General features: G+C 42.8%; 1 protein-coding gene across 2 annotated transcripts in view; it reads left to right on the top strand.

The window, feature by feature from the left end:
- The window catches only part of pcsk5b (proprotein convertase subtilisin/kexin type 5b), a 299,623-nt gene extending 283,618 nt beyond the window's left edge, over window positions 1-16,005 (top strand). For both annotated transcript variants that reach the window (XM_055633051.1, XM_055633052.1), the window contains exons 34-37: window positions 5,774-5,991; window positions 6,635-6,735; window positions 8,539-8,722; window positions 13,035-16,005. In XM_055633051.1, the coding sequence (XP_055489026.1) occupies window positions 5,774-5,991; window positions 6,635-6,735; window positions 8,539-8,722; window positions 13,035-13,447 (916 nt within the window). In that variant the 3' untranslated portion in view covers window positions 13,448-16,005. The remainder of the gene's footprint in view (window positions 1-5,773; window positions 5,992-6,634; window positions 6,736-8,538; window positions 8,723-13,034) is intronic.

Genomic DNA, 16,005 nt, shown 5'->3' with positions numbered 1-16,005 from the left:
CTGCAGGGAGCAGGGGACAGAGAGTTGGGAGGGGAGGGTGCGCGGCATGCGAGGAGTGGCCGGGGCTGTCGGAGCAACGGGAGGGCTGGTGGGGATGGGGGGATGGAATGGATCGGCGGGAGGCGGAGTAGGCTCGTTCACGAGCAGTAGGTGGTGGCGGGAACGGCGGTAGATAGCCCCCTCGTAATCGACGAGGTAGGACCGTGGTGAACCGGCGTTGCCAACCATGACGGCCAGGTGGTAGTGGCCGGAGGGGGACTGCATGCGAACCACCTGTCCCGGGAACAGCCGTGGAAGTGGCCGGGCGGACTTATCAAAGGAGCGCTTCTGGATCTCCTTCTTTTCGACAATGCGCTCCGTGACAGTGGCAGGGTTCTGGACCGAGGGTTTGAGGGACTGTTGCGAGACCGGTAGGGGGGGTCTGGTGGTGCGGGACATGAGGCGCTGGGCAGGGGAACCGAGCGCGGGGTCGCGGGAAATGTTGCGGAGGTTGAGCAGGGCAAGGTGGAAGTCGGAACGGAAAAGGCGGCATTGTTCCAGCAGCTCCTTGGCACTGCGGACGGCCCGTTCAGCAAGTCCGTTGCTTTGAGGATACTCGGGGCTGCTGGTGATGTGGTGAAAGTTCCAACGGGCAGCGAAGGCACGGAACTCAGCGCTGGAAAATTGGCTGCCGTTGTCCGATCGGAGGGTCACCGGGGAGCCGAAGGTGGAAAAGTGGCGGCGAAGCTTCCCGATGACAGCGGCAGATGTGATGGAGGGCAGCTGATCCACCTCGAACCAGCTGGAATATGAGTCCACCAGGACCAGGAAGTGCTTTCCGCGCCACTCGAACAGGTCCGTGGCAACGGACATCCATGGGAGCTCGGGAGCCGGCGGCTGCAGGAGAGGCTGGCGCTGCTGATGAGGATGAAGGCTGTTACAGGCAGCGCAAGCGGAGACTCTGTCACGGATGTCTTGAGCCATACCTGGCCAATAGAATTGGCTCTGGGCCTGGGACAAGGTAGCTTCCACCCCGGGGTGGCGGCTGTGAGCAGATTGGAAATAGTGATCCCGCAGAGCGGCTGGCACCACGACTTTGTGACCCTTCACCACCACGCCGGCGTACAGCACCAATTCATCCCGAATCAGGAAGTAGGGCACCGCACCTGCAGGCAGTGCAGAGCGTCGGTCAGGCCAACCACGGCGGATAACGTCCGCAAGTTGTTGCAGGGCAGGATCATCAGCAGTGTGTTTGACCAGGGACTGCATCTGCTGGGAAGGAACAATGTTAACGTTCAGTACCATAAGGTCGGACGATTCGTAAGGGTGGCGGGCAACGGAAGGCAGCGGAGCACGAGACAAGGTGTCGGCTACAAACATGTCCTTGCCCTTACGGTAGACGATCTGGAACGTGAAACGCTGGAGTTGCAGCATCATACGCTGCAACCGGGAAGAAGCAACATGGATAGGTTTATTTAAGATAGTGACCAGCGGCTGGTGGTCAGTCTCGATGGTGAAAGAGTTGCCTAGGATGTAGTCCTTGAACTTGGAACAAGCGAACACCACGGCAAGCAGTTCTTTCTCAATCTGGGCATAGCGTTGCTCGGCAGGGGTCATGGTGCGAGAAGCGTAGGAGACAGGTAGCTGCAGGCCGTCATAAAGCTGCAGACAAGCGGCACCGAGACCGAACTTAGAGGCATCGCAAGTGAGGACAATGGGTCTGTGCAGATCGAAGAATTTCAGAGTCGGCGTGTCGGCGAGCTTCGACTTTAGAGCCACGAAAGCCGACTGGTGATGTGGGAGCCAGACCCATGCGGAGTCCTTTTTGATTAGTTCCCTCAGGGGAGCACTCAGTTCACTGAGGTCGGGTATGAACTTACCCAGGTAATTGACCATGCCCAGGAAGCGCTGCAGGCCAGGGACGTCGGTAGGAGCGGGCATCTCGGTGACCGCCGAAGTTTTCTGGGGGTCGGGCTTCAGACCCCCTGCCGTGAAGACATGGCCAACGTAAGTGACTTCCGGGACCCGGAATCGACATTTCTTCGGGTTGAGCTTGAGGTTGATCTCACGAGCCCTGTCAAGGACTTTGCGGAGGTGCAGGTCGTGCTCAGCGACGTCCCTCCCGTACACCAGGATGTCATCCACGATGATAGCGCACGGTAACCCAGCAAACAGCTGTTCCATGGTGCGCTGGAAAACCTCACTAGCCGAGTTGATCCCGAACGGCATGCGGAGGAAACGGAACCTGCCGAAGGGAGTGCTGAAGGTAGTGAGGAATGAGGAGCGTTCATCCAGAGGGATCTGCCAGAAGGAGCTCTTGGCATCTAGGACAGAGAAGACAGTGGCAGGGCCGACCTGTGCAGCAACGTCCTCCACCGTCCGCATGGGGTAGTGCGGGCGCTTGATGGCAAGGTTCAGGTCCTTTGGGTTAATGCAGATCCGGATCTCGCTCTTGTCCTTCTTGGTGGCAACGACCATGGTGGAGACCCACCTGGTGGGAGCGCTCACCTCCTTGAGGATGCCCATGGTCACCATGTCGCGCAGAGTAGATTCCACGCGGCCCTTCATCGCAAAGGAGACGCGGTGTGCCGGCCGAACCACCGGGTCGACGCTCGGGTCGACAACAATCTTGTAGTCACAGGGCAGTTTGCCCAAAATGTCATCAAAGCGGTCGGGGTATTCGCCCAGGGGGTCCATGGGGGCCTGCACCAGGTGAATTCCGTGGTGGAAGGAAACTAACCCAAGGTCCTGACACGCACGGGCGCCCAGCAGGGTGACGTTGTCAGAGTCCAGCAGGTGGAAAGTGAGGGGCCGAGAGGTCTCAAGAACTGTGCAGATAAGAGTTGCCTTTCCCACGGGAACCAGAACGCCTCCCCCATAGGCATGGAGGCGGGTGTCACCAGGAAGAACTTTCTCACCAGATCTGATCTGCTTGAAAAGGCTTATTGACATAACATTGGCGAAGGCACCAGTATCAACCTTGGCTGAAAACGAATGGCCGTTCACAGTAACATGCACAGAGGGATCTGTTATCAGAGCAGGTGCACCCAAAAGCGAAAACACCGTTGGATCGCCATGGGAGGAGCCCGCATCAGTGTCTGGGAGCTCCTCCGGCTCGTACTGGGAAACCAGAGCGCTATCAGGGACTGCAAGGTTGTTTAGATCTGCAAGGTTGTTTAGATTCCTCCTCGGAGCTGGGACTGGCTTCCCACGGGAACGACAAGCGGCAGAAAAATGGTTGAGTTTGCCACAGGAAAGACAAGTCTTACCCTGTGCGGGGCAAATGTTTAACGGATGAGATGTGAAATGGCAGTTAGGGCAGCGGCATGTGGTAGTTGAGGTGGTGACCTTTGCGGGCAGGACAGCGGGGTTACGTCGTTGCGGACCAGCGTACTGCTGGTGACCGGCTGAACCGGTAAAGTTAATGCCCTGGGACGCCGGGTGGGACACGGAGCCAACGGCAGAGGACATGCGGGCGGCATACATTGCATCCCGCAGTGTCAGATCGGGCTTCACAAGGAGCTCCTCACGCAGCTTAGCGTTCCGGAGACCATGGACCAGGACGTCCCTAATTAATTCTTCAGTGGTGATTGTTTCAAGGCGGCAGCGCCGAGCCAAGTGACGCAAAGCGGCAATATAAGCGTCGATATGCTCGCCTGGAAGCTGCCGCCTCTGGAAGAAATTAAAGCGTTCGATAATGTTATTGGTAGGTATATCACAGAGGGCAGTGAACTTAGCCATGAGACATACCGGGTCGTGACGGTCCTCTCCGGCGGCGAAATCGAACGAAGCATATTGATCCATGGCTGCTGGGCCAGCGAGGTTGAGCAACAGGTGAGCCTGTACAGCAGGAGTGGCATCAGGATGAGCAATCGCAATATAGTGTTCGAAATCGCGCTGGAACACGGTCCAGCGATGGACAATGTCCGTGTCGAAAACCAACGTGTCAGGTCGACGACAGGAGTGGGACATAACAAAACGAACGGAGGGGACAACTGGGAGAAAGAAAAAATAAAAACAAAAACCGATAAACAGGAGACGCAGGTCTACCGCTGTGACACCATGTAAAATGACTTATTCCACACAAAGTCTTTTACTACAACTGTTTATTAAAGTTACTGTTTCACACTATGCAATAGCTGTCCGTGGTCATCACTGGAGCTAGAGAGCGAGCTAGAGGTGGGGACACTACAATTATACTGGAGACAATGGGGAGTGGTTAGTAGTGGGGAGGTCACTATGGTTAAAGGAACATGCACTGATCTACAATTCCGTGGTTGCAAATGGGATTTAAAGATAATACAAGTAGACACAAATAGACAATAGGTGCAGGAGTAGGCCATTCGGCCCTTCGTGCCAGCACCGCCATTCATTGTGATCATGGCTGATCATCTGCAATCAGTACCCCGTTCCTGCCTTCTCCCCATATCCCCCGACTCTGTTATCTTTAAGAGCCCTATTAGCTCTCTCTTGAAAGTATCCAGAAAACAGGCCTCCGCCGCCATCTGAGGCAGAGAATTCAACAGATTCACAACTCTCTGTGTGAAAAAGTGTTTCCTCATCTCCGTTCTATATGGCTTACCCCTTATTCTTAAAATGCTGGAGTAACCCAGCAGGTCAGGCATGGTCTCTGGAGAACAGGAATAGATGACATTTCAGGTTGAGAACAGTCTTGATCTGAGACATCACCTATTCCTTTTCTCCAGCGATGCTGCCTGGTCTGCTGAGTTACTCCAGCATTCTGTGTCTATCTTCAGTGTAAACCAGCATCTGCAGTTCCTTCCTACTCAAACATAATATTTTCCTCCCTGGTCTAGCATATTTCGGAACAGTTGCAGACCATTCTCAAGGGGAGGATAATCAGGCAGGAGTCATTGTACATGTTGGCACAAATGGCTTAGGTAGCAAAAGGAATGGGGTCATAGAAACATAGAAAATAGGTGCAGGAGGAGGCCATTCAGCCCTTCGAGCCAGCACCGCCATTCATTGTGATCATGGCTGATCGTCCCCTATCAATAACCTGCGCCTGCCTTCTCCACATATCCATTGACTCCATTAGCCCCTAGAGCTCTATCTAACTCTCTTAAATCCATCCAGTGACTTGGCCTCCACTACCCTCTGTGGCAGGGAATTCCACAAATTCACGTAGGGACCTGCATAGGGAGTAAAGTTAAAGGTTAACAAGCAGAACCATGAGAGTATAATCTCAAGATTGCTCCCGGTACCACATGATTAATTTCAGCAATTTGTGTATTGTGGCATTTTATATATGAATCGTCATTGGACATTGCTGAGTTGACGGAAGATCACAGTACAGTTAATATTGTGCCTCTATTTAAGAAAGGCTGTAAGGAAATGCCTGTGAGCTCCTTCACCAGGACTTTTGTTTTCCCAATTAGAACGTTAAATTTGCATTTATCTTTTGGAAAGAACGTACTCTGAGACTTGTTAAGTTGCCCTTCACTTTACAAGTATCAAACAGATTCACTTGCATTAGAAAGACTACCATTTGCATTAAAAATAGCCCTACTGCAATATTTAGGGAAACCCTTAAAATGTTTACTGAAGATAATCAGCATGAAAATATTAGCATGCATCCTGCATATATGTGATAAGTTATTGTAATGTATGGCTGAAAGTAAATTAAAAAAATCTTAAGAATAATGTTAATGGTTCTGTTTGGTAATTTGCAAATTTTTTATCTTCTTGCTGAGAAATGCAATATTATGAATGGATTAAAATTATTTGATATGTTGTAATCAAGGGATTTATTGTCACACACCATTTATTTCAGACGTTATGGGGATCCATTGGATGGAATTTGTAAAAACTGTCATCGTACCTGTAAAGAATGTTGGGGGTCAGGTATAGCTGAATGTCAGACATGTGCAAATCATCATTTCCTGTTGAAATCGGATGACAAATGCTATAAAAAATGTCCCAGACAATACTATGAAGAAGGATTGGAGCAGACCTGTGAAAGGTGCCACCCTAGTTGCAAAACTTGTGATGGTAAGTTCAAGATTTAAAATCTTCTAACAGTGAGGATCCATGTTATCTTTGAGGATTTTGTGATAATTGGGGTAGGCTTTTAAATTCTGTAAATGGAAATTAATTAAACAGCAAATGCTGGAGTCCAAAATATAATTAAAATGCTGAAATAGTCAGCAGGTCAGGCAACATCTGTAGATAAAGAAACAACGTGAATGTTTCAGATTGTACCAGAACCAGGAATTTATTTCCCTACTTTTGATTCCCTTGCCCTGGGAAAAAGACTCTGTACATTCACCATATCTATTCTCTTAATGATGTTATACATCTCTTGAAGATCACCCCTCGGCCTAACCTGCCCACTTCTCCCTATAGCTCAGACCCTCGAGTCCTGACAACATCCTTGTGTGTTTTCTCTACACTGCTTCCAGATTAATGTCATTTTATCTTCAATAAGATGACCAAAACTGAACACAATACTCCAAGTACAACCTCACCAATGTCATGTATAACTGCAATGTAACACCCCACTACCTCACATTTATCCAAATTAAATTAGCCATTCCTCAGCTTACTTGCTGAAGATGGAACTATAATTCTTGATAACCATCTTCATTGTCTACGATACCATCTATTTTATGTAATGATGTTTTTATTTTACTAGGCGAAGGACCTATTCGATGTACTTCCTGCTTTTGGGGCTTCAAGATGATTGGAAGCATCTGCAGTTCTCATTGTTTTGCTGGGGAATACTTGATCTCAGAGGTACTTATTGTATAGTGATTACTATTGTCACTATCTTACTTGGTGTATTTTCTTGTATTGTAGCTGTAAAGAATTGCTTAAAATTGTTTTTACTGTGAGTATAACTCCAAGTACATATATTTCAAGCTTCCTACTATTCAAACTCACACAGGGGTAGAATCTAATCTGATATTCCACCCTTAAATTGAGATTTTAACATAAAGATGAACAAATGAGATATATATTTACATTCAACAACAGGAAAAGAAAACATTGAAAACATATTATTTTAGTGATGCAGAACATCAGTGAGGTGCTGCTCTTTGGAAGGACACTAAAATTGATTGCTTTTCCTGCCAGTGAATGTGGAGGATTTTGCAACGTCGGTGGTGAAAGTATTTCTCCAGTGCTTTGAAGTACCTTCTGTAGTTAGTCCATCTCAGAAATATATAATGGGCAGAAATCACTACTGACTGTAGACTATAAGCTTTGTGCTTGAGTTTGAGTTGTTGATGTATGAATGATTTGATTGTGCCAATATGAAAAATTATCCACATTTTCCATTGTTTGATCATAAGCTTGTTGTTGTTGGCAGTGGGGAAATGGGGCAAAAGCAGTGGGGTGTTTGCAGCAGGTGCAGGGCTGGGAGACAACCTTGGTCTTATAAAAAGTTAGTGTCAGGCCCATTCTTTATTTCTCCCATCCTGGGTTCAGTGTTAGGTTTCATGTTTCTGGGACAATTAAATTGTCAATGATCTGGATGATGGTGTGGTAAATTGGATTAGTAAGTATGCAGATGATACTAAGATAGGTGGGGTTGTGGATAATGAAGTAGATTTTCAAAGTCTACAGAGAGATTTATGCCAGTTGGAAGAGTGGGCTGAAAGATGGCAGATGGAGTTTAATGCTGATAAATGTGAGGTGCTACATCTTGGCAGGACAAATCAAAATAGGACGTACATGTTAAATGGTAGGGAATTGAAGAATGCAGGTGAACAGAGGGATCTGGGAATAACTGTGCACAGTTCCCTGAAAGTGGAATCTCATGTAGATAGGGTGGTAAAGAAAGCTTTTGGTGTGCTGGCCTTTATAAATCAGAGCATATAGTATAGAAGTTGGGATGTAATGTTAAAATTGTACAAGGCATTGGTGAGGCCAATTTTGGAGTATGGTGTACAATTTTTGTTGCCCAATTATAGGAAGGATGTCAACAAAATAGAGAGAGTACAGAGGAGATTTACTAGAATGTTGCCTGGGTTTCAGCAACTAAGTTACAGAGAAAGGTTGAACAAGTTAGGGCTTTATTCTTTGGAGCGCAGAAGGTTAAAGGGGGACTTGATAGAGGTCTTTAAAATGATGAGAGGGATAGACAGAGTTGACATGGATAAGCTTTTCCCACTGAGAGTAGGGAAGATTCAAACAAGGGGACATGACATGAGAATTAAGGGACAGAAGTTTAGGGGTAACATGAGGGGGAACTTCTTTACTCAGAGAGTGGTGGCTGTGTGGAATGAGCTTCCAGTGAAGGTGGTGGAGGCAGGTTCGTTTTTATCATTAAAAATAAATTGGATAGTTATATGGACGGGAAAGGAATGGAGGGTTATGGTCTGAACGCAGGTATATGGGACTAGGGGAGAATACGTGTTCGGCACGGACTAGAAGGGTCGAGATGGCCTGTTTCCGTGCTGTAATTGTTATATGGTTGTATAGTCAAGAAAAATCTAAAAAGTGGAAGATACTGGATCGACTAAAGATTTGCCAGAGTTTGTTTACATGGTAACTACTTTACATGCATAACCATTATGCCGTTTCTGTGCTTATTAGGATCCAGAAACACTGTGTGATAAATGCGACAATACTTGTCTGGAATGTAAAGGGCCAGGACCTTTCAACTGCACAGACTGTCACCCAAATCTCTTGATGAATCTCGAAGGGGGCAACTGTTTAAAATGCTGCAGAGCTGTTTTGCCAGATGTTGAAAGCTGCTGTGATTGTGAAATGAAATTTGGTAAGACTGGTTGTGGGTAAAGGTTTTATTTAACATTTTACTCAAAACATTTTTATTAGTTAGAGATTTATTTCTGACTGCATGAATAAGCGAGTTCAGTATTCCAAAAAATGCTTTTTCTGCACAGAAAAAGCATTTGATCAAGTGGAATGGGACTACCTGGTTAATATATTGCAAACATTTCAAATGGGTGAGAATTTCATCTTATGGATACATTTATTATATGGTACTATACCTATTCCAGTCAATTCCAATATACCTACCAAAAAAGTATTTTAAAAAATTGGACATTACAAATTTTATATGGGACTATAAATCCCACAGAATACAAAGAACACACTTGAGCAAACCTAAAGAATTGGGTGGTTTAGCACTTCCTACCTTTATGTACTATTATTGGGCAGTAAATATCAAAACATGATTCACCTGCTGGACAATTTTACCCAGCAGGTGGATTGGATTGTAAGGGAGAGAGAGGACTGCTCCCCTTGCAATATTGGAGTGATCCTCCTCTCACCAATGAACCTGAATAACACAAAATACAATAAAAATCCAATTATACATAGTACAAATAGAACTTGGAAACAAATAAAACATACCCTAAAATTAAGAAATCTATGTCTTTTATCTCCAATAGTTAATAACCCGTCGTTTAAACCTTCTATTATAGATAAATCATTTACACAATGGGAAAGAATAGGAATTAAAATGCTCGGAGACATGTATGAAACTGGAAAATTATTATCATTACAACAATTACAATTAAAATACAATTTGAGAAATCATTATTTTAAATATTTTCAAATATGTGACTATCTGAAAAAATATACACAAGATTATTATAATATGCCACCAGATTTACTGGACGAAGCAATGAAGACAAAGGCCGAATCAGCAAATTTAATATCATACTTGTATAACATAATTCTAAATATAGAAATACCATCAACCAACGGTATTAGAAGAGACTGGGAACAAGAACTAGCTATAAAAATTTCAAAAGAGAGGTGGGATAAACATTTATTATATGTGCATAAATGCTCGATTAACGTAAGACACACTCTAATGCAATTTAAGATCTTACATAGATTATACTATTCAAAAACCAAAATAAGTAAACTTTCCTAACGTCTCACCTATTTTTGACAAATGCCTATCTGAAGAAGCTACTATAGTGCACTCATTTGTTTTTTGTATATAAATTCAAAAATTTTGGACTGAAATTTTTGAAATCTTTACAAAATTATTTAAAATAAAATTGATACCAATGGCAGAATGGATTATCTTTGGAACAATGGAAGGCAGCCTTGAACTAAATGGGTTTCAAAATAATCTATTTAATTACGGGTTAATAATGGGAAAAAAGCATACTTAAATTCTGGAAAAACGCTCCTATACCAACAATAAATATGTGGATTTCAAATATGTTTGAAACATTACACCTGGAAGATATGAGACTCCTTCTTGCAGGCAAATCAGACCACTTCCAAAAGACGTGGTCTGCATTTATCGACTTACTACAAGTATAAGGTGCAACAGTACTTTAAAAATAAATGGTGTCAGGATCTGGTAAGGGGGGATGACAAATACGTTGGTATATCCCTTTTTGCGCGGTCTTCATAATAGAGCTTTTGTTTCTTTTATTCTTTTCTATGGCCTATTTCTTAACTTTTTTCCCTAACTCTTTGCTTAATGGGTCCTTCTTTTTGATCACTTTCACAATATCACGACTTTCTCTCACTTTCTTTATTTTCTTTCTTTTTTAAAGCTTAAAAAATGGTGGTACAATAAATGTAATAAGATATATTTGGCTTGTTCTATTGTAATGCACCGTACTTCTAATAAATAAATAAATAAATAAATAAATAGACAAATAAAAGTTTTCCACAAAATGCAAGGAATCATGGGATTTGTCAAAGGTCACTGGCTATAAAGAAAAAGTGAACAAAGTGCTAGCTGCATAAACTGTATGTAAATTCTTATCTTTATTCATGATTTATGTGTAAAAATGTATTTCATCTGAGGAACGGGGGTGCTAGGTAGCGGGATAGCGAGTGTAACAGCGAGAGGGGGCTGACGCCAGTGGGAGACGGGAGAGCGCGCACAGACCCGCGCCTCATCCGCAGCCCCCTCGCCCCACCAAGCGGCCGGCCAACCTCCCTGGCGTCGGCGGGGGTGCGCACAGGAAGCTGCGGCGGCGGCTGGATGGGCAGCATCCCCAGAGAAAAGGAATGGGTGACGTTTCGGGTTGAGACCCTTCTCCGGGGAGGTTGCCTGGCCTGTCGCGGTGCCCTGTGTGCGTCCCCGCCAGTGGCCGGCACTCAGTCCCCGTGGCCACCAAACCTCTCCGTCTGAATCGCAACCCTCCACCAGCAGGACCTTTGATGCCGGAAGATTACATGCAGCTCCAGTGGAACTGATTGCCTATCCCAGCTCCGACTGACTCATTGTGGGGACAAACCGATGGCCTATGGAGAGTGAGAGAGGCGCAGCCAGCGGTCCCCGGCCCGCCGGGCGACAGCCCCCCCGAGAGCTGGAGCGGAGCCCCCCCCCCCACCCACGCCGGCTCCGAGCCCGGCCTGACACCTCCAGATGAGGACGGAATGAGGATGGGGGCGGGGAATGCCCGGCGGCGCCTGAGGTCCGCGCCCAACCCCGACCATGGACCCCGAACCCACTGAGCACCACAACAAAGGTCTGATAACCAAAGTTAACACACAGCAAATCCGCACCTCCAATGTTTATCTCCAGTGACCTATGACCTGAGCATGCACAGTCAGAATATCAAACTCGCTTATTAATATGCATTGAAAAACAATAAATTAATTTATTGTAATTTATTTTTTAACAAATCTATTGCAGTACTTCCTAATATATGTTTCTTACCTGTTTCCAATGATGTAAATCATAATAATAATACGGGAAGTGAGAACATGGCTTTAGCTAATTTCATGGCGAGGCAGGTTTTGAATGCAGAAGAGTTTAAGATGTAATCAGACTTTCTCATTAATTTATAGAACACTAGAATCAGTTCTTGCTCTCTACAGTAAATCCTATATCTTATAAATAATAAACCATCTCCAACGATTTTAGAACCACCAACATTTTACTTTAGTTTTTTGTTGTCTTTGATTGAAATCTTTCAAATGTTTCTATTCTTGAAAATCAGAAATGTCATCGGATTTCTAACTGGATAATTGAAAACTAAATCTTAATCATGTCTTCTGTAGTTGTATTTATTAATTATTTAAAATAATTCAGCCATAGTCAATAATAAAATCAGAATCATACAGTGTAGAAACTGGCCCTTTGGCCCAACGTGCACATGCTGACCAACATGCCATATCTGCATGTTGCACTGCTTGCGTTTGGTCCATATCTGTGTAAGCACATGCAATCCATGTACCAGTACAAATGTCTCAAACATTGTGATAGTATCTGCCAAAACTGGCAGCTTGGCAGCTTGTTCCTTATCTATCTATATACGTGTGTGTGTATGTGCGCGCCCACGGGGAGATTGTTACATGATTCGGTAGACATTTACCTCATGAGTTCAGAAATCTCTAAATTTGGTCAATTATTTCCCCAGATTTTGAATAAAATTGTTCGCAAAACTCACTTTAAAAAAATTAATCGCCGCTTGCCAGCTGCTGACGTCACAATGCCCACATGCCCACCAATCGAGGCCCACCTGCCTCCTGCCCCCACCCCCGGCTGTGGACTAAAGCATTGTTTACTTTTTTTCATAGCATTGAATTTTACTGTTTGTCTGTGTCCCTCCCCCCCCCCCCCCCCCCCCCCCCCCCCCCCTGTTCACGAGTTAGGTGTTTAGCACCCTCTTAGGTCTCTGTCTCCCTCTCCCTCTCCCTCTCCCCTCTCCCTCTCCTCTCCCTCTCCCTCTCCCCTCTCCCCCCCCCACCCTATCCAGCTTAACATCATCTTATAACAGGGTAACCAAAACTGAACACAAAACTACAAATGTGGCCTAACCAATGTATTGTACAACTGTAATATAACCTCCCAACTTCTATACTCAATACACTAATGAAGACCAATGTGCCAAAGGCCTTATTGGCCACCCTATCTACCCATGACGCCACTTTCAAGGAACTATGTACCTGCACTCCTAGATCCCCCTGCTCTACAACACTCCCCAGAGCCCTGCCGTTCACTGTGTAGCCCTGCCATTCATTTTCACCACTGCGTTATAAATGTTTCTTCAACTTACTGAATATAGTTTGTAACTGTTATTGCAAATAAAAGGTTGCATGTGCACATTAAAATCTTATTTTTCTCTATTTAAAATTTGTAGATGAATGCATTTTGAGAGCAGTTGTGGTTCCAGACAGCAAACGGGCAACAGGCAAACCAGCTTTATTTGTCACTGCTTCAGTTCTGCTCATTTTGTGTAGTGGTGTTGGTATATTCTTTCTCCTGAAGTCTCGTTCAAAAACAAAGCATACTAACAGAGCCGGCTACGAGAAACTGGCCAATCAACCCAAATCCACTCCAATTTATAATGCTTGCAAGGACAGTATTAGTTTTCAAGATAATCAAGCAATGGACTATATGGATCATCAGGACGAATTACATGATGAAGATGATGATGATGACATTGTCTACATGGGGCAGGATGGCACTGTTTACCGTAAATTTAAGTATGGCTTGCTAGAGGATGATGAAGATGAACTAGAGTATGATGATGAAAGCTATTCCTTTCGATAAAGGAATGCTAATTACATTGCTTTACAGTACCTTGGAGAAATTCTGTACTTACTCCAGGCACTCATACTGAAGATACTGTAAAGCAACATCTGTGAGTGAGACCAATGCATCCCAATACAGACAACCATGACGTGTGTTATTGAAGTTGGCCCCTATCATGATTTTCAAATAACCATATTCCTGCATATCTGTGCATGTTTGCTCTAATAATATTTTAAAGTATTAAAGTGTTGATAAGATTGAAATCATATATTAAGAGCAAGTCAACTATGGTGCTCCATTGGAAGATTTTAAACAATGTAAATTCCCCTCAGATTTCAAACCATTGTTTCTGCACCAAAAGATACTCCGAAATTCACCCGTTTCTCAATTTGGTGCACGGACTTTTTAAACGATATTAGAGCGATATTAGCCACCAAAAATATTGATACAATTCCAAATACAAAACCATGTTCTTCAATTTTTCTCTTCCACATGCCTCCCATCAGCCATTTAGATTTCCAAAATCCAGATCTCCGAAGTGTTACTGCTTATAGTGAAATATAGCAATTGAACGAGTTTTTATAAATTATGCTTATAGATAATACACACGAGCAAATAATGACTATGCTATATCTTTAAAATGTATTAAAATTTAAATTGAATGTTATTCAGTATACTATCATTTTTATTTGTGTGATTTACGTTTTAAAGAATTTACAAAAGCCCTTTTTTTTCTCTCTCAGGTGTAAGAAAGTTACTTTAAATTTCCAGATTTTTTAAATTATTTCTTCAAATCTGGTTATTAGATTGGAATTTCAGATATCTTTTTAATAATGTACAAACAAGTGTTTTTGGATTAAGTTTCATCTATAAGCAATAAAGCCTCTGCCATCACTTTATCCCACACAACTATCAAAACATACTGAAGCTGAATGTGACAAGAAGAGTCTGTTTATATTATGCATACCAGCACACATGCTATAGAGAAATGGCAATGTAATTTGCATTACCTTTGTCTGGAGTTCTTGTTCAGTAAGATTAAATACAGAAGCCATTATTTTATTACTGCAGACTAAAACATTGAAGATATGTTAAATTTGGAACTACAATAATTATTATCAATTAACAATAAATGATATTTGTAATCTGTGGGATTGGGGTTGGTAGGTTGCAAAGGACATATTAAAAGATGAAATATTACTTGTTAGAATGTACTAATATTCATAACTGTTTATAGTAACCAAAGCAGACAGCAAGAATTTCAGATTTACAAAGCAAATCTGTTCAGAATAGTAACATAAATTGTAATAATAATTAATGGTTTAAACTGTTGCATTCTTTATCTGTTATTTGCTGGTATAGAAAATGAAATAAACAATTGCAGATGATTGGAAAAAATATCCATCCATTGGTTAACTACAAATGAATGGCAGATGTGGTTTTACTCAATTTTATGGTATTACACCTTGGTAATAATGCAAGGGGACAAAATAATTACTTTTTTTTAAAAAAAAAAATCCTCAATATAAAATCTACGTTTTTTTACCCTATAATCTATGTTATCCAGTGTCCATTCAGTGTCACTGAGCTGACAACTCGAATCAAAAACCTTGCTTTTTAGTTTCCAATACAATTACCTGACATGCAACTTACAATTAGTACGTTCTGCAGACTGTTAATAATACTTGCAGAAATTTGAAAATTGCAAATGCTTTTCATAATCCTGGTATTGAGTATTGCACTTAAATTTAAGATAGAATTATGAACAAAATGTTAGAAATGCCCAGCATTTTCTGTTAGTTCCAATTTCATGAATGTCTTTTGCTTCAGATTTTCATAAGTTTCTGGATTATGATAATTCACAAAAAAAAGCATTGATATTGTTGGGAACTAATTCATTCATTAGTTTTTCATGGTGTATTGTGTTGGCAACAACTGATGCTTATGAAAAGGAAATAAAAGCAGGGTATAATTAGATTACATTTCTTGTTTAAAAATATCTTTATTTTCATATTGAACTAAATTATGTACATATTGAGCATATGAAACCCTAATTGGTGAGGATTTAAGACATCATTGATTTTTAAAAATGGTTAGAATATTTCATTTCACCGTAGGGAACTTATTCAACCAAATGCGGTTTGCTATAATTTAAATTCATGTATTGCATTTAATGGCCAGATCACTGCTTTGTTTATGAAACGTGTTTGGTTGATCAAGGGCCCATGTTTTGCTCATGAACAGATACTAGTTTTTGAATGGAAATTTAATTGTATCAGGTTAGACTAGCTTGACTGAATTAAATAATAATTTCATAATTTGTTGGTGTAACCTCACAATTCAGTTACTGTGTACTACAGCAAACTCAAACAAATCTTGGAAATGGGAAACCTATTCATCAATATGATTTTAATAAATAGTGTTGCTTTAATTAATCAGTCTGTACAAATTTGTACCACTCGGGGTTAAAAGATTTCTTATGTGTGATTGAATTTTGATTTGCTTGCTATAATTTACTGATGTGATGACACTTATGTTCTTTGTGATGACAGAATAAAAGTATGCTTTATACAGAT

The sequence above is a fragment of the Leucoraja erinacea genome, chromosome 3 (genome assembly GCF_028641065.1).
Source record: "Leucoraja erinacea ecotype New England chromosome 3, Leri_hhj_1, whole genome shotgun sequence".
Taxonomy (NCBI): domain Eukaryota; kingdom Metazoa; phylum Chordata; class Chondrichthyes; order Rajiformes; family Rajidae; genus Leucoraja; species Leucoraja erinaceus.
The sequence above is the reverse complement of the archived record's forward strand: the minus strand, read 5'-3'. Positions and strand labels throughout refer to the sequence as shown.